The 22,182-nt window shown below is 37.4% G+C and overlaps 1 protein-coding gene across 1 annotated transcript in view; it reads right to left on the bottom strand.

Moving 5' to 3' along the window:
- The window catches only part of PTPRD (protein tyrosine phosphatase receptor type D), a 230,889-nt gene that overhangs the window by 77,420 nt on the left and 131,287 nt on the right, over positions 1–22,182 (bottom strand). Inside the window, exons 22-27 of the mRNA XM_086629922.1 lie at positions 21,742–21,951; positions 18,288–18,448; positions 14,012–14,026; positions 11,118–11,230; positions 5,198–5,317; positions 3,097–3,194 (exon numbers count right to left, since the gene is read on the bottom strand). Of these exons, the coding sequence (XP_086486048.1) occupies positions 3,097–3,194; positions 5,198–5,317; positions 11,118–11,230; positions 14,012–14,026; positions 18,288–18,448; positions 21,742–21,951 (717 nt within the window). The remainder of the gene's footprint in view (positions 1–3,096; positions 3,195–5,197; positions 5,318–11,117; positions 11,231–14,011; positions 14,027–18,287; positions 18,449–21,741; positions 21,952–22,182) is intronic.

Raw genomic sequence — 22,182 nt, 5'->3', positions numbered from 1 at the left:
GGGAACAGGCAAGGAAGTGATATCTTTCAAAAGGAGACAAACAAACTTGTATGCAATTTTGATCGGAAATGCTGATCAGTGGACGGAATAGGAGCAAGGATGGAACAGAAGCAAGTATTTAAATACTCCTGAAGAGCTGAAAAGGGTGCATATAACATGAAAAGATGTGTTTTGAGTTGTGAAACAAGGAATTATTTTGAAGAGGTTACTAAAGTGGGGTGTGCCGAAAAATAATTAAAACAGTCTTTTGAAATGGAGCTAACCTCCTGAAAGAAATTCTACAACCTGGATGCGAAGACAAGTTCATCAGAAACTGCATATATATTTTATTTTATGGTATCACAAAGTTGTCATAATAGCTGCTGTTTACTATCGGTCTATTTTCGAATATTTTCACCCTTGCAATGTAAGAAATTCCATAAAAGTAAATAAAATAATGGAATGCCAAGGAGGAAGGGGCATTATGAAAAAAAAAAAAAAATTCATCAGTGGTATTCGATGAAAAATGTTCGTTTCCCCAAATGGGAATTAACTGGATGACATTATAACTGTCCATCAAGGTCAGTGGTTTCCTGCCACGTTACACCTCTAACTCTTGAAGATGAAAAACATCTCTTTTTCCTCCTGTGTCACCAGCTCAGACATAATCTGAAGTGATAATAACTGAACTGTTACCATCTGTACCCATTTTCTGCCTCGGAATTGGGTAGCTGCTTTTAAGAGACATTAGTGAGGACTGCTGCTGAAAGAGAAGGTCCCAATCCCCGGCCACAAATGTTCTCACCAGCTCCCTTTCGCTGGCACTAGAGCTCACGCAGCCATGTGGTGAGCTAGTTCAGGGAATTGATCCAACTGAAAACAACAAAGAAAAATAAAACAATTAGTTTTCAGCTGAATCTATTTCCTGAGATAATCCTTGAACAGCTGCACATAGGCTAGTGCCAGGACTGGCACAAGAGAGGCAACAGGAATGCACAGCCAAGACAGGGAGATGACTTACAGCGATCATCAACCGGCAGCCTTAGCCCACCGCCTGGACTAGACCATGACACCAAACTGCAGTGGCTTTCACTCTTCTGTCTCAAAATGGATGAACCTGGGACTAGATGGAAACCAAACGGTATCGCTAAAGCTGGAATTTCAGAGATAAATATCGAACCCCCGTGGGCAGCGCAATGGGAATGAAGGTCGATGCTGATCTGCAGTTGCCCACGTTTTAATGTCGAATGTCTGATGGCCTTGTCCCAGATGGCATGTTTTGTAAAACAACAAGAAGAAGAATGTGAAAGCTGGGCTGTTTACACGGACTGGTAAAAAGTTCTGGAGGGACAGATACTAAGAATTTAGTGATTTAATGTATCTTCACAATGCTGGCTGTAAATGGTTAAGACTACATTCTCAAGATGATTTTAATGATTTAAATAATAAACAAAATATAAAACGCCAAAACTTTTAAGTCTTCTTTTCATAGAACTATGTCATCTCCACAACATGCTCAAAACACAGTAAAGGCGTATCATTTATTTTTATGGAAGTTATATTATATGACTTGCAATGAATTTTTTATTTATTAAATGGCATTTCCTACACAGATATTCCTAGGAATCTGCCCATAGTATAACAGGAAACGATTGCCAAATTTTCACTAAATGTTAGGGTTTTTTTTATGGTGAACATTCTGTTACATAAACTTCCCTGTCTTATTCTTTATATACTATAATCTTTGTACTTAAGAACACAGGATTTTCTTACAGAAATGTGGAAGACACTCCCACATTTTTTGTTGTTGCAATAGTAAAGAGCAATCCTGAGATGCTCGTCAAACAGATTTATTTCCATGAATTGTAGAGATTATATTTTATTTTTGACATCTAACGAGATTATTTTTTAGAGCAGTCTTAAGGTCTTTCTGAACAGCACGTTCAATTAAATAATAAGCAATTGCAGTTCTCTCTCATAGCAGTTAGTATTAATTTTTAACATTTTCTGTCAAGGCTTTTTCAATACATTGGGCATTTACAGGATCTCTGTACCGTGCAGCCACACGTTACTATGGAACCAACATTTAAGTCTTCTTCAGTGTTTTTTATTGCACCGTCGGTGTTCGTATGAACCTTCAAATGCAATGAATGTGCAGTCCCTAAAAAAATGACAGTAGCATGGGTTTTCACTCCACCATGCTAACAAAATCTTGAAGAGTTTTAAGCAAGGATTAGTGACACAAGAGATTACTAAGAAAATATTGTGTCAGTGACCTCTCTGGGAGCTGTTTGTCAATCCTGGGATCACCGGCACGATGGCCCACAGCCGCTCTGAAGAAGCACTCTTTTTCTGATGGTTCAGTGCAGGCTTTTCCCACAGATTTTTGACATAGACAACATTGGTATTGAAGAAACAGCTATAATTTATTGTGTTTAATGGACGTCTGTAAATCCCTTCAGCCACAAATTACTGACATGAGAGACTGCTACTCTCTACACTAACAATGCCTATCTGGGGAGGTATACTCCACGGATTACTGACAAGGTGGTTTGTAAATGATTACTCTCTTCCAGTTGAATTCCTTCAGGCTCTTATAGACCATCATTCAGATTACCAATTACTGTGACATTATTGACAGGTGGAAAATATCATGTCTTGAAACTGTTATGTTAGGAAAGACACCAGGCCAATTGCAAATTATTTTAATCCATGCAAAATTAACACTGTGGACTGTAACTTCTTTGGACCTCGTACTGTATCTGTGATGTCAACATTACAAAGGAGAATTTTTAAATAATCCAAGGATCTTTCAACTGCAGAGTAGATGGATGCTTGTGTATATTAAAAAGACTAAGTGCTGTATCACTCACGTGCTACTTCAAGTATGTGCCCATAGAATCTGCTTATATCCTTATGAAAAGAGAACAGATTGTTACATGCAAAGGAGCCACCTCACCAATGAGGTCATTTTACACAGAGAACTTTCTTTATCGTCGTTTTAGCATCACACAAAACTGACACCATCAGGGTGGGTACATGTAAGAAAAGAGTCTAGAGAAACAGAAAGCATGACATTTTAAACAATGTGAATAATGAGAAAGTGGGGAAAATTACCTCGTACTCCTGTGAGAACTTCAAATTGTCATTTGCTTTCAATCTTTCTATGTGATCTGCAAGTTCCAAGATAGGTATTGGAGGATGACTAGCCATACCTGTTGAATAAGAAAGAAGAACAGAATTAAAAGTAAACTGCAGTGGTAGCATAGGTCTAAAATTTAGAAAATGCAGTGGTTAGAATGGCTAGAAATGTGTAAGTAGTAAACATGTCATATGTGAGAGAAGCAGGCAAATAGTTTGGTTACTCAAAGCAGGACATGCTCTGGATAGATGAGCTCTGAAGCCAAATTAAAAGAAGTCACCAAGCATATTCCCAAAGCTAACATTCCTAGTGTAGAGGAAAGAGTTACTGTGATATGAGTCGATGAGGTTAGCTAGGCATGGAAAAATGAGACAGTTAGACCTGATGTTGACCTTTGCTTTGAGTAATGACTCTTAATGTCAAACTCCTTCTCCTGTACTGCATGAAATGGGTACTCCATTGAATTAGATGAGGAAAGGTGAGCTGAGAAACAGACACTGAAAGAGCCCTAGAGGGGAAAGAATAGTGTTTTGACAGAAAACAAAGTGACTTATGCATAATCGAGAAAAATGAACTTCGAGAATGAAGGTTACCGAGGTAACCGAAGACACCTGAACCTGCAAAGGAAATGGTAAAAAACAAAGAAACCTCAAACCAACATAAAACTAACTTATAAAATAAATTATAAAAAATGAAATGGATAGCTTGAGGTTTAATAATAATGCATCAAGGTCGAGAGGACTGACTACCTATTCTGGCTAAATTAGAAATACTTAAACATTTTATGAAACTTTGAGGTGAGTGACATTCACATGCAACTATGAATGACTAGAATAACATGCACCATTGCTTTTAGACAAGAGTCACTGAAGACAACACTGGACATCAGACAATTAGAACTTCAAAAATGTTTTCACTAGTAGCAGATTGTAGAGGCAGGGGTTGTACAGTTTGGCTGGACACACATACTGACTGCACTAGTACCTTAAAATATGCTTAATCTGAAACCCCATTTATCAACCCCCAAAAGTACCTACAATCTACTTCAGGTGTAAACATCTTTGTCCACTGATGAAGATACTGTGTGAAAAAGAAGAGCCGGGAATCACAGATAGAGATGGGTGTGGAATGGAGTATAGGGACAGCAAGGCAGAAGAAAGACAGAAAAGATGTGGGGTCAACTAGAACAATCTGCCAGCTGAAGATTTGCCAGGCAAAAATTTGTGAACATGTTTGTTTCATGCTATTGGTCTTCATGACCCTTCTCCAAAATGCTTACATTCTTCTCTTCATGCTTTATACTATCACACCTAAAATGAAAGTGAGTTTTCAATTTCTTGTGGGAAGAAATCAGAGCTGGCTAGAAAAATTAAGCTAGTGAACCCCAGAATCTCTTGAAATTACAAAGGGAAAACAGTGATGGCTCAAGGGGGCTCAAGCTGGAAGCCATGTTGCACAATGCAGTTTGCTTTGTCACCGTGAATTTCAAGAGCATGCCTAAGACAGTTAACTTTTGTTTGCTGTAAACGTAGCTGAAAATGACCATGTGATTACAACACAGTCACACTATAGCACATCGTTTTTTTTTTTTATTAAATTCTTGTTTTCTTTTTGATTCTTTGACATATCAGGCATCATAGTAGAGTCCCAAATAATGTCCAGCAGCACTGGCCCTAATTCTTCTGACCCTATACAAGTATACTTATATATTACCTTCATAGCACATCTGTGATGGTGAGACATTATTTAAAGGAGATATTAAGGCAAGCTGTCAGCCAACTAACAAAGCAGAATAACGGGGAGATTTTTTATAGATTTCAATTAATAAATTGAATCAGTTCTGGTTGTCTCCCATTTTGTCAGAAATTTCACTTAAACTTGGCTATTCTCAAAACGAGTGTGGGTGACAGTCATCTAATAATTACACTGATTGATCCAGATCAAGCACCCCTATGGAAAATATGTGAGTGAAAAGGCACAAGAGAACTCTGGATTGATCCAGAAATGGAGGTGGACTGATGTACATCTAAAACAGTGCTTGAACAGAGAAAATAATAGAGACAAAGATGTTTAGACCTTTTCGAGCGAATCGTGGGAGAGAGTTATTATCATATAAGGACTGAGTGGTAGTTTGGCTAGAGAGGGAGGACACAGAGCCAATCAGGGAGGCGTAGGGGACTGAATTACTGCTCAAAGCTGTAAAAAGTAAAAGCCAATTGGAAATGGGAAACAAATTAGTAACAGCAGTAGACCATCATAATCATTCAATCTCGTACATACAGGCACTTCAGACATGCACAAAACAGCGTCTGGAAATTCAACTAAGAAGATGTCTAAAGGTCCAGTTACCCTACTGTAAACAGAAAGGACATAAAACCAAAGAGAATGAGAACTGCTCATTATATGATGAACCTGACTAAGCCACCAGCACCATGAACACAAATCTCAATAATTAGCTTACTGGGAAGGATTTTTTTTTTTTTAAAGATGCTGAACATTTGTTCTTTTTAAAACTCTTTTTGTTTATATGCTCCTCTCTATGCCACTTGACTCCTAAGGAAGATTTCATATTACTTGGTACAAAATGAAATTTGACATAAACCTGTCTTTTCTAAGGAAAAAAAGAAATTGCTTACAACTTCAGAAATTGGCAAATTTTGACTGCATATAACGCCTTTCTCCACAACTCATTTTAGGCACTTACACTTGGACATGTATTAATATTCTTCAAACAATATTTTGCAGTTAACTTACGAAGTGAAGTAATTGCATTTGGTATACTTTCAGGTTTTAAACACATAAAATGTGCTCTACTGAGATGATAAAAGTATCTCCTTTTTAAAAGAACTGCTGGAGGACTTTTGTTGTGTAATCAGTCTATGAATCATAACAAGCATCATAACAGAATATGCTCTGAATGAACATTTTAGGATCTCATAATTTCTCATGGAAAAGCATGAGGCTCCTACTTGAGCTTAACGTGAGTTGCGTATGAACAGCAGGTGTAGAACCTGACTCAAAAACCCACCCAAAATACAGTTAAACACACTTATTTTTGAGGCTACAAATAAGAAAATACACTTATTTGCTGACACACCTCCACATCAATCAATATATGCTATGAAAACACAAAAAATTAAAGACAAAATACAGCTGAATTACAACAGATCCCGTGACATGCTAGAAAGTCAGAAGAAATATCATGCCGAAAACATGCTTTCAAACAAGAAAACAAAGAGACAAAAACACTTAAAAATTCAAATAGAAAAAAAACAACCAAACAAACGACAAACTAAACCACAAACCACCACGTGCAAAACACAGCTGAAACTGTATTGATAAGAAGCTTTTATTTCCAGATTTGGTAGAATCACATTGCCAAATGTGATTGATCTTATGCAGCCTAACAGTAACCCCTCCACGTGAATTAAATGAGAATGTATGGTTTAATCACAGTGTAGAATTATCTTCTGGTTAATCTGTGGTGAACACATGACTAAGGAACATGGGATACCATATGTGCCACAATTTCAAGGGAAAACTGAGAGAGCAAGGTCAGAACTGATCTGCATATTAACAGGCATTCAACCTGTTAAGTATGCTCCTTTACTCCGCTGAAACCAGTGGGTGTTGTGGCCTTGTTTAGCATGTTAAATCAGGATTTCCTTTGTTGCCAGGGTTTATGATAAGGGCTTTTGAAAACGTTGAAGGAACACACGTTTATTCACAAATTTGGACCTGCGGGTTGACACGCCCACAATAAACAAGAAGGAAGGTGGAAATTAAACGAAATGCATAGCTGCTAGTTTGCAGAACACAATCTAGATGAACTGAAAATGTGACACATTATCTTCACAGAAATTTCCTTATGAAATGAGTGGTATTTCAGGTCCATAGTGATTCTAATAATTGATTTATTACACTCTCATTTTTATTTAATAACACAGAATACTCTCCCACATACCAATCTACATTGGCTAAGATGTTGTCCCTTTATAGAAAAAGGACAGAATCAGTAACAGTTGTTATTGTTACTGATACTTACCCTTATCAAAAAGGTAGAAAGAAATACATATTTGAAATTTGGACATGGAAAATGGGAAAAATTAAAGATGACCCTGATTCACTAGTAGTTTGGCATCCATGAAAATTTAGCAAGGATGCCTAAAGTACACTTGACAAAAAATTACTGTTACTTTTAAATTTCTTTTTCATAGAGTTAAGGCTAAGCCAGAGAGTGTTCTTACATTCTGTGCACAAAGCTAAGCTTACAAGATTAGCTCTAGAGAAAGATCTCATGCTGCAACAGCTATTCTAAAGTAGTTATCAATGTGCATATGATACTGCAAAATGAAGTCGCTCTTATTCCAGAAGAATTTATGGTCTTCCAAAGTAGATTAACTACTCTGGAATGAAAGTAACTTGTGTTCTGTATCAAAGATTCAGCTCTACCAAGCAGCCTTAGGGGTTCTGTAGTCTCACAACAGAAGCTCCAAATCTGAGCGAGGTGTAAAAGCCACCTACACTGAGAAAAGAGGAGACCTAGTTTTCAGACCCTGATCCGAAATTGTTCAATATAGTAACATGTTGCTAAACTGTTGACTAAAATCTGGAGAGAAAAAAAAAAAATTACTCTTGTGAGGAGTAGAACTTTCAGCTCCGTCTCCCAGCTAAGGAGATTTTGATTGTCTCTAAGTTTGAAAGCAATCAAATGGGATACCAGAGAAGCGCCATTTGCACTCCGAAGCCTATATCCTTTTTAGGTGCCTAAATCCTTCCTATAAGTTCACATGAAGAGCTATATGTAGGACTGCTCACTGCGAGAAAGCTATTTCAGTCTGGTTTTGCTTGGAGACAAACCACAGTACTTCCTTCAGCATTGTCATGATTCTTATAAACAGAAATTGCGTGGATGAACTAAGGAAAGAAATTCCCTGCTATCTTGCAAAGCAGGTGACTAAACTGAGACATCACTTTTTCCCACTTTTGTTATTTGCACCTTTTTTTCCTCTGGACCTGTTTTACCCTTTTTCTGCCTTATCTTGAAAATAAATTGATGAAAATTCCTTAGGAACTAGGGGAATAAGTGTTTGGTGAGCACTTATTTATCTCATAAAAAAGCAGAATCTCTAATTCAGAGTTGTAATAATTCTATTTATTTTTCTTGCATTTCAAAGCATCTTATTTAGTTCATAAGAGATAATGAGATAATTGTTTAATTGGCACCCAATTACACAAATTACTTGTAAGTGTGACACATTTTATACTTAAATGAGGGAAAAAAACAGTCACTTTTGAGGTATGACTCAATTTAGTTATTTGGTTGATTGGCAGATTGAAGTCTTTGCCCGAGTCTTGGGTCTCTCATAACCCACTCAAACCACTTAACATGTTATTTTCCTCTATGCAAAATGGAGCTTCCTCATTTGATGAAACCTTTTGAGGGTTTTATTATTACTCCTTTCCTTTACTCTCCCATGTGGCATAGAGAGTTCTAAAATTTGCACACCAGGTTAATGATTTTAATCCTGTATTTCATAGGAAACTTGTAGAATGGGAAGAATGTGACTAACTTTTCCTCAGCTACTCCAGTTCCTGAAGAATAACAGATTTATAAATGAAATCCTAAATGCTACTGAGAGATTGGGTATTTTCATGTTTACTCAAAGAAAACTTGGCACAGCTGTGACCCACTCACTGGCATATGGGCTTATCTAACAAATATACATTTTTGGATAATACATATGGACATGAGATCTTGTTCTCAGATGCAGAACTGTGGGCTATTTCAAATGTCAAGACAAAATGTCAAATTTATCTATGGAGTTACTCCGTCCAGCGCGGAGTGAAGCCAGAGATTAATTTGATTCTTCCTGGACAAGGTAAGATAGGAAATCTTTTAGGTAAGTACTATATTAGTGAAGAATTAAGTTCTGTATTGACAGGACAAGAAGAAGTGAAAGGAAAGCAAGACACTTGCTAAGCTGGTAGTTTAGACTGTGGATTTTTACAACATCTTCATGATGAATTGACAATTTTACAAGTATTTACAACATAATTGTGCCTAAACTATTGCCTAAATATAATCAAAGACAAAATATTGCTTTCCCATAATTTCCTTCAAAAAGCTATGCCTAACCACCTGTACTGGAAGTATTTTGTACTTGTGGTTAGAAATTCGTGTTTATCACAGCAAGAGTTTAGCTTTCAACTTATTTTGATAGTTATATTTGATCAGATCTTTCCTTACACAAAATATATGTTTGCTAGTTTTTTTTGAAAGAGGCTGCTAAGAAATCTTTTTAAAAAGTAAAGTTTGTGACAACCCAGAATTTTATAGGAGTGTCCAATTCACCTCTCCCAGTGAAAACTGGCAATCTGGATATGGCAATGGAATGTAAAATTTCATTCTCTAACATTCCTTCACACTATGGATTCATTATGAACTTTTTTTTCCCCCTCCCACTGGAAGCAACCGATGTGCCTGGAAAGCTCCAAGGAACTGTATATGCTTTCATAATCTAAATAAATAAATCATTATAATAATAACGATGTCAAATCATCTATCCTGATGCAGTTGTACTGACTTGGCATACACTGGTTATTAAAGTACATTCACTATTCTGTCATTTATTTTATCTGTAGGCAACGTTCAAGAAATGGTAACATCTCACAGAGTCGATAGGGCTATTGTGTGAGGGTGACTGCAGATATCTCAGTAAAAGAAACCAAACACACAACCACATCAGCCCCAATCCCTTCTCTCAGCTGCCTTCTTTGCCCCAGAAGTACCACACTACCTATTTCTGCTACCTGGCAGAAAACAAAAAACACACATCTGAGAAGGAAAGAACAACAAAACCAACAAAACTGGTAACCTGAAAGCACAGCCCTTCTGCGGTTTCTCTACATTTGTCTTGAAAAGCTTTGTCTTGTGTGTTATTTAACTGTGTGTTACTGTATGGAGTTGGATAAACATTCCAGCAGGACCTAAATATCTAGGTCAAATTCACTCAGATTTTAATGAAATGGTAGCCCTAATTGTAGTTAATGTGAGTTAAGTGAGCTTCTGCTTTTACTAGCACAAGGACTGTATCTTGATTTCACTGGGGCTAAGATTACATATTAAGAACATGCTAATTAGCAAGTGTTACACAGCAAGACAAAGCTCCTGGTGTAGGAACTTTCTCCTTGATATTTGGTTGCATGCTGAGTAACACAATGGCCTGACCTGTGCCTAGGGGTCTTAGGTGGTACAATGGTAGGAAAAAAAGATCATAATTTAATTTCTGTACTATATTTTTACTAACAACTTTAATCCTGTATTTTGTGAAAAGGTTTACAGCAAAAAAAAAAAAAAAAAAAAAGACCTCATAGCAGAAATGGATTGTAGATGTTATGCTCAATAGCTTCACAGAAAGCTGCAAACTAGATTCATATCGTAGAGAGATTCTGGAGCATGTCAACAAGATTCCCACATGCAGAGGAAACTAGAAGATGCACTCCTGAAAGGCACCTAATTGCCCCAGAGTATTCAGTGTACTGGAACAGGCTAGAAAAATAAGGCTGGGGTAAAACTCAAACCTCCAGACTCTTCCCCTTCTACCTCTGCTATATACATGCAGCATGGATGTTGGGTCTTCAGCCTCAAATTTGTTGCTCTGCAGACCCACTCCTACCGGGGCAAAACTATCTTAATATAGCCACTGTTGGATTTAACTTGGATTTTTAGCACATAAAACACATTCAAACAACATATGTGACTTTGGGGTCTTCTTACACAATTTTAATTTTGTTTCATGCACAAATTTTCTTTAAATAAAGAAATTACAGGATTATTTCCAAAACTAACAAAGAAGGCAAAGAAGGACATTGTGCAAAAACTCATAATCAATCAAAATGTATTTTTCTACATAGTCAATTTTCCTGTTCTGTAACAGTACCACGAATCAGATTGTAATCAGAGAGCTCTCAGTGAGGTATTATTGTCTCTTACCTGGAGTTTGAAAATTAAGGCGTCGCAGCTCCACTGGGTCTGTGGGATGGTGAGAGGGGACCTCCTTGCTGTTGGGTATGCTGCTCTTTCTGGAATCAGATTCAGCCCTCTTCCTGCATGGAGAAAGTGAGTACACATAAATTGACAAATAAAGGTGCCTGAGTGTTTAATCACCACAATCACCAGCGGTCTTCCAGTACCTCAAGGGGGCCTACAGGAAAGATGGGGAGAGGCTATTCAGGAGGGCCAGTTGTGATAGGACAAGGGGTAATGGTTTTAAAATAGAGGGAGGTAGATTCAGGTTGGATATTAGGAAAAAATTTTTTACCATGAGAGTTGTAGAACACTGGAACAGGTTGCCCAGAGAGGTGGTGGATGCTCCATCCCTGGAGACGTTCAAGGCCCGGTTGGACGAGGCCCTGAGCAACCTGATCTAGTTGGAGATATCCCTGTTCCTTGCAGGGGGGTTGGACTAGATGACCTTTGAAGGTCCCTTCCAGCCCTAACCATTCTATGATTCTATGATTCTAAAGGTGAGACGCTTATTTCTGAAAGAATATTTGATCTAGTGCAAAGGTAAAATAATTATCCACGGTGGGTAGGGAAGCTACAATTTGCAATGGCAAAATGAATCTAAATATAGTAATATCTGAGGGAAAATAACTGCATTCTGCCCTAAGCTGATCCTCTAGATCATCACCCTGGGCACCCAAACAGTTAACCATTATAAGGTATAACATGAAATTGACAAGAATTCACACTACCTCTATTTTAAAAGCTAGCTAGCTGTACTTTTATTAAAACATCACCAACTCTTGAGCATGTAATTCAAACTGAACGTGCCAAGTTATTATCATGGAATACTTCACACTTTATATGCACAGCACTCATAAACAATAACCTGCGCTCTTTGGGTAATTTCAGTATGACAGAGAAGGGTACAGAACACACCTGTCCCAGAAGATGCCTATTCCCTTCACTTTCTAGGAAGCAAGAATCTGCTCTGTGGCCTCTCATCTCTGTAAGAGCTGCACTACATGATCTTCATGCATCTGATCCCCTCTACAGGTTCAAGGGTCAGATTCTGCATGAATGTTTCTTATCAAATTAAGACTTTCCCTGTAATTATAGCACTCCTGTCAAACTGTCCCAAACAAGCTGGGAAGGGAGGGAGGGAGGGAGGAAGAGAAGGAGGGAGGAAGAGAGGAAGGAGGAGAGGGAGGGAGGAAGAGAGAAACTTGTGTATGCTTCCCTTTCTCTAGAGAGAACCAGAGTCCATGTCTGTTCTGACTCTGACTGTTTGGGTAAAATTGATACCCATCACACGAGAGCATAATTTTCTGATGCAAGACATAGAGAACTATGCTCCATGAAGACCATCTATATTTTCGTTCAGGAATCTCAAAATTTCATGCTTTAATTTGAAGTGGAATCCTTCTTCCCTAGTTCTCTCTGAGTTCCTGAATGAAAACGCTAACTTTTTGATACCTTTCATGCAATGTAAAAGGAAGATGCAAACAGTGGCAAAGAGTTACTTTACAAAAACAGAATTGAGATGATTTTAAGGTCTATGATAGCAAAATCTTTTCCAGGTGTCCAATATTTCCTCTAACATAGCACTACTGTTGGGGATTTCATGATTTCTTTTTTTTTTTTTTTTTTCTAATTGACTCTCAGTGAGACAATGCTAAATCTGTTATTATTCCGCTGGGCTCCCCTCTTAAAAATGTACAATTGATTTCTTGCTGTTCTGGAAATGATGAACACCTGGTGGCATTCATGAAAGGTGCATACAGCAAGATTTCAAAGACTATGCAAAGAAACCAAACAACAACATCGTTGCAGGAAGTATTTGAAAGTTACTAGTCCTACAGTTTTATGAAAAAAAAAAAAAAAAAAGTGTTTTGCTGTAAAAACATTCCATCTGTTGTCTGGTAAATATCTTACCACGTGTTAACTTCTCTTTAGGGAAGCGATGAAGATTTAAATCTGATTTATTCTGTTTTCACTTTTTTTAAAAGAATTATTAGGAGAAACTAATTTTAAATTGCTTTTTTACTCTTGACTCTGACTATCTCAAACTCCTACCACAGCATCACAATGTCCTAGTGTTCTTTGCTCTAACTAAAGGTGTGCGATGCAGCTTTCAAGAAGTGTTTTTTACCCGTATTTCCTTCTTCTGATGCCTAAAGATCAGTGGAACTGTCGAGAGATAAGCTTCATTTAATTTTTTTCCACAACTTCATATTAATCTAATAAAAGCACTAAAATATTTCCCAACTATGTATCTGAATATTTTGAATACTTATAAGATAGTAGAATGGTTTGTTTTTTATTATTATTATTCTCAGGTCATTCTGGCTTTTTTGTATCTTTCTGTACTCTACAAGACACCACTATTCTTTTGGATTATGTAATGGTTTTGAGACAATTGGGAAAAAATCTACAAAGGAGATCACCATGTAATTTTCACTTGTAGAACAGTAAGTCAGCAATGAGTCTATTTGTAGAGAGCATCATGGAGATTTAGAGTGACTAACACTTCAACCACAATCATGCATCCTTCCAGAGCTTTGGTTATAGCAAAGAACTAATTGTTTCACCTTCATTAAAGCACAAATAAAACCATATGTACATTGTATAGTTATTCTGTCTCTGGAAAATGTACCTCATGGAGACGGAAAAAAGCAGTGAAACTTGGCTGCATATGTTACATTGCTTTTCAGTGCTCTAAACAACACAAAACATCTTTCTGTTGGCTTCATATCGATAGATTACTGTCTACATTCACTTAGATTGACAGATGCTTTGTCTTAGATCATTATCGTGATAACTTTTCTCTTTTTTTTCCCTTTTCAGGATTAAACGAAGAGTGATTACTTTTAGCTCCTCACCTGTCAGGTTTACTGCTCCATTTTAATGCAGCAAAGAAGGGAGAAAAGGTGAAATGTTAGTTGACTAGCAACGAACAGCATGACAACAGGAGATTTAAGAAATGTTGACTAACAGTAAAGATATATAACTAAATCAAATAAAGAAATAACAGTTCATCAAAATATTTAATGATTGAGAATCATAGAATAAATGGAGGACACAAGGTTGGGTTCAAAGAAAATCTTCTGCTGAAAAAACTCTCTTTTAGACATTACCTGCAAAGTAGTGCCACCTCAAATCTTAGCCAGTGAGATAATGGAGAATGGGTGTTTAATTTGAGCTATCAAAGTAACGTGAACATTACATTGACAAACGACATCTCACTAAGATGTAGTTCCCTCTTACACTCTAGAGAGAAGAGAGATGAGAGGAGGGAGGAAAAGAAAGATGAAAGTGGAGGGCAGAGTAGAAAGGGAAGGAGAGAAAAGGAGACAAGGGACAGAAAGGGTACGTGAAGAACAAGGTTAAATACATGAGATACATAACACTTGCACTAAAAAAAGAAAAAAAAAAGAAAAAGAAAACTTTCAAAACTGTTTCACAAATCCAGGTGATAAAACGGCAAGAAATTTTTAACAGTATCCTTGGAAGTAAGCTAGGCATAAATCTTTCTCCAATGAGGTACACCTTTTTTAATTTAGAAGGAGTGTCACATACTTGAGATCTACAGTGATCCATATAGATCTGTAGCGATCTATGATCTATAAAAATCAGCTAACCAGGGAAAATAATTTATTATCTACTACCAGCAAGTTCTACTACACACACAGGGTAAATAATACAATGTTTGTCTATCTTTTTGTCTGTTGATCATAATAAATAGGGTTTCTACAAACTTCTAATAGCTTGGAGTCTTCAATGACCAGATTATGCACGTTATGAAAAAGTCTTTATAGAGCCCTTCATCACTTAAGATACCCTCATTCTCATTTCTAGGCTTTTTTTAACATCTGTTTTTTCCCTTAAAAGCATGTTTCTTCTTTTAGCTAAAGATTTGGTAGGTCATCAGCAGGTTGAGGGAGGTGATTCTGCCCCTCCACTCTGCTCTGATGAGACCCCACCTGGAGCAGTGTGTCCAGCTCTGGACTCCTCAGTACAGGAAAGACATGGACTTGTTGGAGTAGGTCCCAATGAGGGCCACAGAAATGATCAGAGGGATGGAACACCCCTCCTTTGAGGGAAAGCTGAGAGAGCTGGGGTTGTTTAGCCTGGAGAAGAGAAGGCTCTGGAGAGACCTCATCAGCCTTTCAATACTTAAAGGGGGCTTATAAGAAAGATGGGGCCTGTAGGGATAGGACAATTTTTACTGTGAGGATAGTTGAACACTGGAATAGGTTGCCCAGGAAGGTTGTGGAGTTTCCATTATGGATATACCGAAACGTGCTTGGTCATGTCTCCGAACAAACTGCTGTAGCTGGCAATGCTCTGAGCAGGGCTGGGATGGGGCACTCTTTAGAGGTGTAACCCTTTGGTTCTGTGCATCTGTGAGCACTTCTGCACACAGTGTATTAACTGGTCTCAGTTGTGTTGGATATTATACGGCAACTATGGCCAATAACAACGAAAGGTAGTCTTCAGTATTTTCCCCATCTATCACTGTTAGGTACTAAGGCTGAAATGACCTTTTGGCTATATTCTAACACATGATCCAAAAATCTTTCCATGCAGTATCTTTGTTTTCATATTTTAAGAGCAGTAAAAGCAGAGGCAAAAAACTTCATACAGACTGACCAACAAATAGCAAAGGGATCAGACGTGCACTGCTAGTCTTTGGGACAGTTAACTATGCTTTGTATCAACCCATGCCACTTACCCACACTATCTGTGATAGTGTCTTTTATAAGGGAGGGCAAGACTTCTATTAAAATGATTCTTTTAGAAACTGCAGTCATCCTTTCTCTAGGATTGAAATTGAAATTGAATTGAAATTGAATTGAAAAGTGGCATTGTAAATAACGAGATTAGTGGTCCAAATCTGTTTATAAAGGCTTCCATGGACAAAGGGAATTAAGCATAGTTGAGCATTATTTGAGTTACTGCTCTTTGCACTTCAAAAGACATGGTCGTTGCCCAGTCATCTTCTTCCCACTGCACTTCCTTCAACATCATCTTCTTCTTTTAAATATTTTTTGCATATGTTTTCATGTATCAGGAAGATGTCCTGTATCCTTTGTTTCCTTCTCCCTATAATACCCGTCGCACTTATGCCCCAATATATTCTAGAAATACACTTGCAAAACTTCCTATATCCGTGAAAATTTCTTGTTTTCCTACTTTTTATTGCATATTTTTACCATGTCCAACTCCTGTAGGTACAATACTTCCTTTTAACAGAGTTAACTCAGAAATTAAATTTCACTGTTTTCTCAAAGCGCTATGCTAAATATCCCTACTGTCCTGTTTAGTTATTCTACAGACAGTTACACTATCAAACTCTAGCTGTTAGCTTGTCCACATTGCATACTCTATAAAAAAAAAATCCAATAATATATATTACTTTTTTTTACAGAAATGGAAAGTTCACCGAGGACCATAGACTGGTAAAACTGCAGTCATAATCTCTTAGGGGTAATTTGCCAAATCAGTGCCGTTTAGCAATTTACAGCTTATAGCTGAAAATAGAAAAATAAATAAATACATATGGACATTTCCCTGAACAGTCCTAGTACTAGTAGTAAATAACAGATGGAAATTGTGTCCCCCATTTTCAGTGAATGACAATCTCTTCACACTACTGATGAACAAATTTTACCTGCTCATTTGTGGAAAATGCCTATAATTTTTTTGGTAATGGAATTGAAAATTGTTATTATGGTTCCATAAACGTAATCAATATTTCCAGCAGTTACACATCTGCTTTATATGCCATTGCTTGGATTTTTTTCTGTAGTATGTGAGAAGTTCTACTTTTAATACTCCAAAATAACTAGAAGAAAGGAGTATTTCACTCTTAGCACATCTCTGATGACCAGTTTTTCAAGTGACAGACAGACACAAACAGAAGCTCACTGGTTGCTAATCAATTAGATTGGCTGAGACAGTAGGCACTAATAGAAACCTTCAGGAGATGTAATATCTGCAAGCAACAGACCGTGTATTATGCTGCAGTACGATTACAGCCCTAAAGAACATTCTATAAATGTGTATCTATTTGGGATCCAAGGCTAAGGCTAACCCCGGACTGTTTTTTTGCTGCTGAACAGAGAATTCTCTTTTCAAAACCTGAAGCCATCTCTCTACATGCAACTTCAGAGGTATTTGACTGGAGAAAATTAATGTGGGAAGGGCATGCAGGGTAGCAGAATTTAAATATTTATATGCAGGTGATAGCATCATAGCCATTAGTTTTAGAAGACATACTCCATTTAATGAAATTATCCCTAGTCCGCCTCCCCCCGACAAGGTCAGAGCATCTTTAGAGTATTCCCCAATTATACTTTATCAATATGTTTCAAACATGTATTAGGAACGAAATCTAAACCTTAAAATAAACTTTGTGGGTTTGATTCTTTGGTTTTGATTTAGTTATCTTGACCCCTGCGATCTCATTTACACTGTAAAAGGCTGCTCTGTATAAATTAAGGCAACAGACACAGTTTTCATCTAGTATGTTGCAAGGCAGAGGAAAGTCCTTTGTGTAATAGCAAACCTACATCTGTTTCACAGACAGTGAAAGAAGAATAAGTGAAGTTTGATCTCATTGCAAGATTAGCAGAAAACAGCTACTGATGTTTCTTTAATCTCAGTTCAGAGCTTCAAATTCACACAGATACACTGCCAAATTGAGGCCAACTGTCAAAAGTGAAAACCCAAATTACTTGAGTGGAGATGAAAATCACGTTTAACATCAAGCTGAATGTAACCCCTAATGTATTACTATTACACATCTAGAAATAAGTTTTAAAAAGTCAAATGTGCGAACTCCATACATATTTATATGCAAGCACATCTCTTTTTCACAAGCGTACGCAAAGTGGAAAAAACATTTAAATGCAGAAATGTTAATAGAATGTCATCAGCGGAAAAATGTATCCACATAATTATTGGAAACTTTCAGTCAATCTACTAAAATTTCTGCAGTGTTCTGCAAATCATTAATAAATATGGAAACATCCCAAAGCAACGACAGTTACTACTGTAGTACAAAAAATATGGTGTGGAATAGCATTGTGTTATAAAATGGCTGATGTATCAGAAAGTTACACACTTGGCAAGCAAACTAAAAGGTAAACTTACCTTTTATAAAGAAGTATAGCAATAACAATACAGATGATAAACACCACTGCAAGAACTGGCCCAACAACCCAAATCAAGCCTTCTTCCTCGTCTGTAATTGGTTGGGGATCAAGATCCATCGACACAACAGGATCAGAATAAGGGCTGGTTGCATACATAGTCTGTACAAATAAAATAAATCTTACTTAATGATAAAGGAATGCATATAAAATATTAACTGCCTTAGCTCTAAATTGAATCTACACAAGATGATGACGCCATGAACACAGAAATACGAAAATGCTAGTTTTCTTCAAGTCGGGCGGCACGTAAACTCGCAAACTGAACGGTGTGTTGTTATTACTATCTTTATTTTGTGCTTCACACGTTAGCCCTGATCTGCAGATCCACTGAGGTAACACACTCCTTCACAGAACACTGTGCAACTTAAGCAGAGAATGAGAAAGTGAAATGTGAGGAAACTGAGGAATATAACTCATCAGTTACTCATTTTTGGGTTTTGTTTTAGTTTCATATTGGCTTAATGCTATTTATTCCTGCAAGATATGAAAGGATACTTCCAAAGAATGAGAGTACTATAGTTAAAATAAAGGAGAATGAATGTAGGAGGTTCCTAGAAAAGGGTCCTACGGCAATAGTAGGGTACATTTTGATCAGTCAAAAAATGTCTGACAAGCAAAGTGTTCTTGTAGAAGATAGAGACAACTCGAATATAAGACTGAAAAACAAGGGAAGCCACTGTAGAATGTGAAAGGAAGTTAAATACTCCAAGTTTTTTCTTAGGGATGGAACCAGAATTACGAACCAACAGAGGCCATTGAAAATCTTTGCCGTACTGGATGGTGTAAAGCCAGCTGGCCCAGGATAAGACCTGTGATAAAGTACTATCTTTTTTCCTGTTCTGGTCTGACCTAAGAAGTCTGATCTACGGCTGAATGCAGAGTTCAAATTACAGACATGAGAAGCTGAGGAGCTTGTCCACTAAAATTGGGTCGTGTAAAGAACTCTGAGCTACAGTAAAGTCATAAGAGAATGGTTTGTACTGATTTCTTGTCTAAACTAGGATTTGAACTTCAGCACTTGCAAAGGACTTAAAAACTTGATTCAGCAGTAGATCAGGAATGCCAGCTAAGATGAAATAAGATAACCAGAGAAGATTCGTTTTCGTTTACCATGTTTGCACTGTATTCTGAAAGACGCCCCAAGCCAGGACAAGTGCTACTAAAGACACGTTTTTTACACTTAGTTGGGCCTTGCTTTGGGCTCTGGGCTACCACAGTGTCTGGGTTTAAGGTTAGAGAGAGGATTAGGACCAGCAAAGTTGATACTGAGCTGGTACCCATGCCCACCATGCCCAGTTACATCACGCTCTTTTACTAAATCGGGTACCAAACTTTCAAGAAGTCTGTGATTGCTGTTTAGAAACTGGGGAGTCTCCATGTCCAATTCTTGAAACATCTGAGCTGGCCGAGGTTTTTTTTTCCCCAGCTTCAGTATCCTCAAAGAATAGAAAAAAAGCCCATTGCTACAGTAAGAAACTCTCTGTATTTAGCCAATTCCTTTGAAGCAGAATGCCTGGAAAGTGATACAGAGGGATACTGAGGGCTGATGGTACGAGCACTTACTACCTGTTCTCCAGTAAATAGGATTTTGCTTTTAATTTTCAACCTACCTGTATTAATGGCTAATTTAAACTCATTTATTATTTTTCCAGATTTACCTGTTGTTTTTTTTGTCCCTTCCTCTAGATAAAATGCATTTACAGACTGTGATCATAAGCGCTCTCAGCTTCTGTTTTACTGAGTTAAACAAATTCAGGCTTCCCCATGCCCTCTTGCAAAGCAAGTTCTCCATTCTCCCAATCAACAGAGAAATTCTGTGTTCTCTGAAGGAGAAACTTTATGTTAAAAGTATTCTGAACACCAGGAGAATCATCCCTTGCAAGTTACAACTCATACACCAGTAGGAAACATAGTCCTAGAAGAAAACCAGTCATACTGAGAGCAGATGCCCTGGAGCATTGGGGGTTGAAGCTCATTCACCCTTACAAACTCCTCACTGTCTGTGACTACCTCACACTACTTGATCACACAGATGTTTCAGATGGCATGCTGAGCCAGATATTGTCGAAACTGTACGTTTAGTAATGCCTTTTGAAATCTTCAACAGCAGGTCCTTGGTTGTGTTTTGCCCTGCTAGCCTTTTCAGTTGTAAATTTACAACCCTATTTACTTCTGCTTTTTCATCCTAATTTCTCTTTAACAGAGTATTAACCTTAGGGTTATATGAAATGAACAATGCTTTAATTAATACAGAAAAACAAATAAGAAACAATAGTTTGTCTTTACAAATTTGATTTTAGTACAGGTAATTTCTGACACACAGATCTAACTTTATAGCCCAAAGCTGTCTACTTTATGTAGTTTGAACCCTTCTGATGCAGCACCTTTGGAATTCTCTGTCTATGCAGTTACGGTCAAAAAATCACAAAGAGAACTTTTGATTTGTGTTAGAGTTTACAGGAGACATTTATTTTATTTTCAAACGAAGCTATGCATCCAAAAAGTATTCAGATTGAAACTGCCTCCTCATTGTGTTGAATTGACAGATTCTGTTGACACCAGGAAAGCAATTGTAAGGATACACACTGGAGGCATTTGATTGGAATCCAGATTATTGGTGTAGTAGTTTCAAGTGGTTGAGCCAGCAAATGTACCTGTCAGGTTTAGGTATCAATTAGAAGGACACCATATTACACACTGTATGTTAAAATGTTAATGTGTGTTGCAACATCTCTCGACAGTCCTGTCTTTTTTTTCTTCTTTTTTTTTTTTTTACTGTATTACATGCAGTCGATTAACTCAAGCATAAAGGGACATAACTAAAAGATAAATTACATAAAGGGGAATGACTGCTCATCATTTAGCGCAGGATTTTTCCTTATTATTGAATTATTTTCCAACTTTCTAACAACTTACTGATAAAGTTGTTAGGGAATGACTGTAATTAAAGGGCTAGTTGTGCTTGCCCCTGATTCAATGCATCTTTCCAAGAATGGTGCATACCCAACACGGCTATTCAATGGTAGTATTAAGGTAAGAGAGGAACTGTTTTTCAAATACGTTGAGAAAGATGCTACTGTGAAGTTCATGCCTCAGAACCTGTGTCAACGATCTCAAAGAGCAGATCACGTAATTTGAGAAGAATCCCAACACAGCTAATAAAAGGTGATCCTTAGGTTTCAGCTATATGCAGAAGTAACACATCAAGATACAGGCAAAATACGGAAGGTCAAGAAATTATTTGGAACTAAGCAAGAAAACACTTGCATTAGAGATGCTCTGACATATACTGAAAAAAAAAAAAGCTTTTGGGAAGTGGAATAAGCAGTGAACAAATATTTTCATGATTGTGGAAAGGTAATTTTGGGATTGAAAAACATGAACTAACTTACAGATTCTGAGTGCTCCATTACAGCCAGCACAAAGAAGACATATTCTTGACCACTCTGCAGCTGCTTATTCTCGAAGCCACCGTAATGCTTCTTATCTCCCAACGTGAACTCCGTCGGAAGAACTTCAAAGTGAGCTGCAATATATGGCTTTAATTCAACTTCCCTCCCAAGACGAATGCTTCTGCGTTTCCTAGCTATCTCCTTAAGCAGCTTTAGAATGAAGGGAGCGGGAGGGGAGAGGGATGGAAAGAGAGGGAGAGAAAGCGAGAACAGAAAGATAACTGTAAACAATTTTAACGTTAACTTATCAACAACGTAATGAGAAAATTTAATGCATGACCAGGAACTACAAAAACACAATTTATCCACATTTCATGGGGCATATCAGTATCACTACATCAGTTTCTGCAAAATTTTCCAATTTCCTGTCAACCTCGTTAA

Source organism: Tauraco erythrolophus, chromosome Z (genome assembly GCF_009769465.1).
Source record: "Tauraco erythrolophus isolate bTauEry1 chromosome Z, bTauEry1.pri, whole genome shotgun sequence".
NCBI lineage: Eukaryota > Metazoa > Chordata > Aves > Musophagiformes > Musophagidae > Tauraco > Tauraco erythrolophus.
Note: the sequence above shows the minus strand (reverse complement) of the source record. Positions and strands in the feature narration are given on the sequence as shown.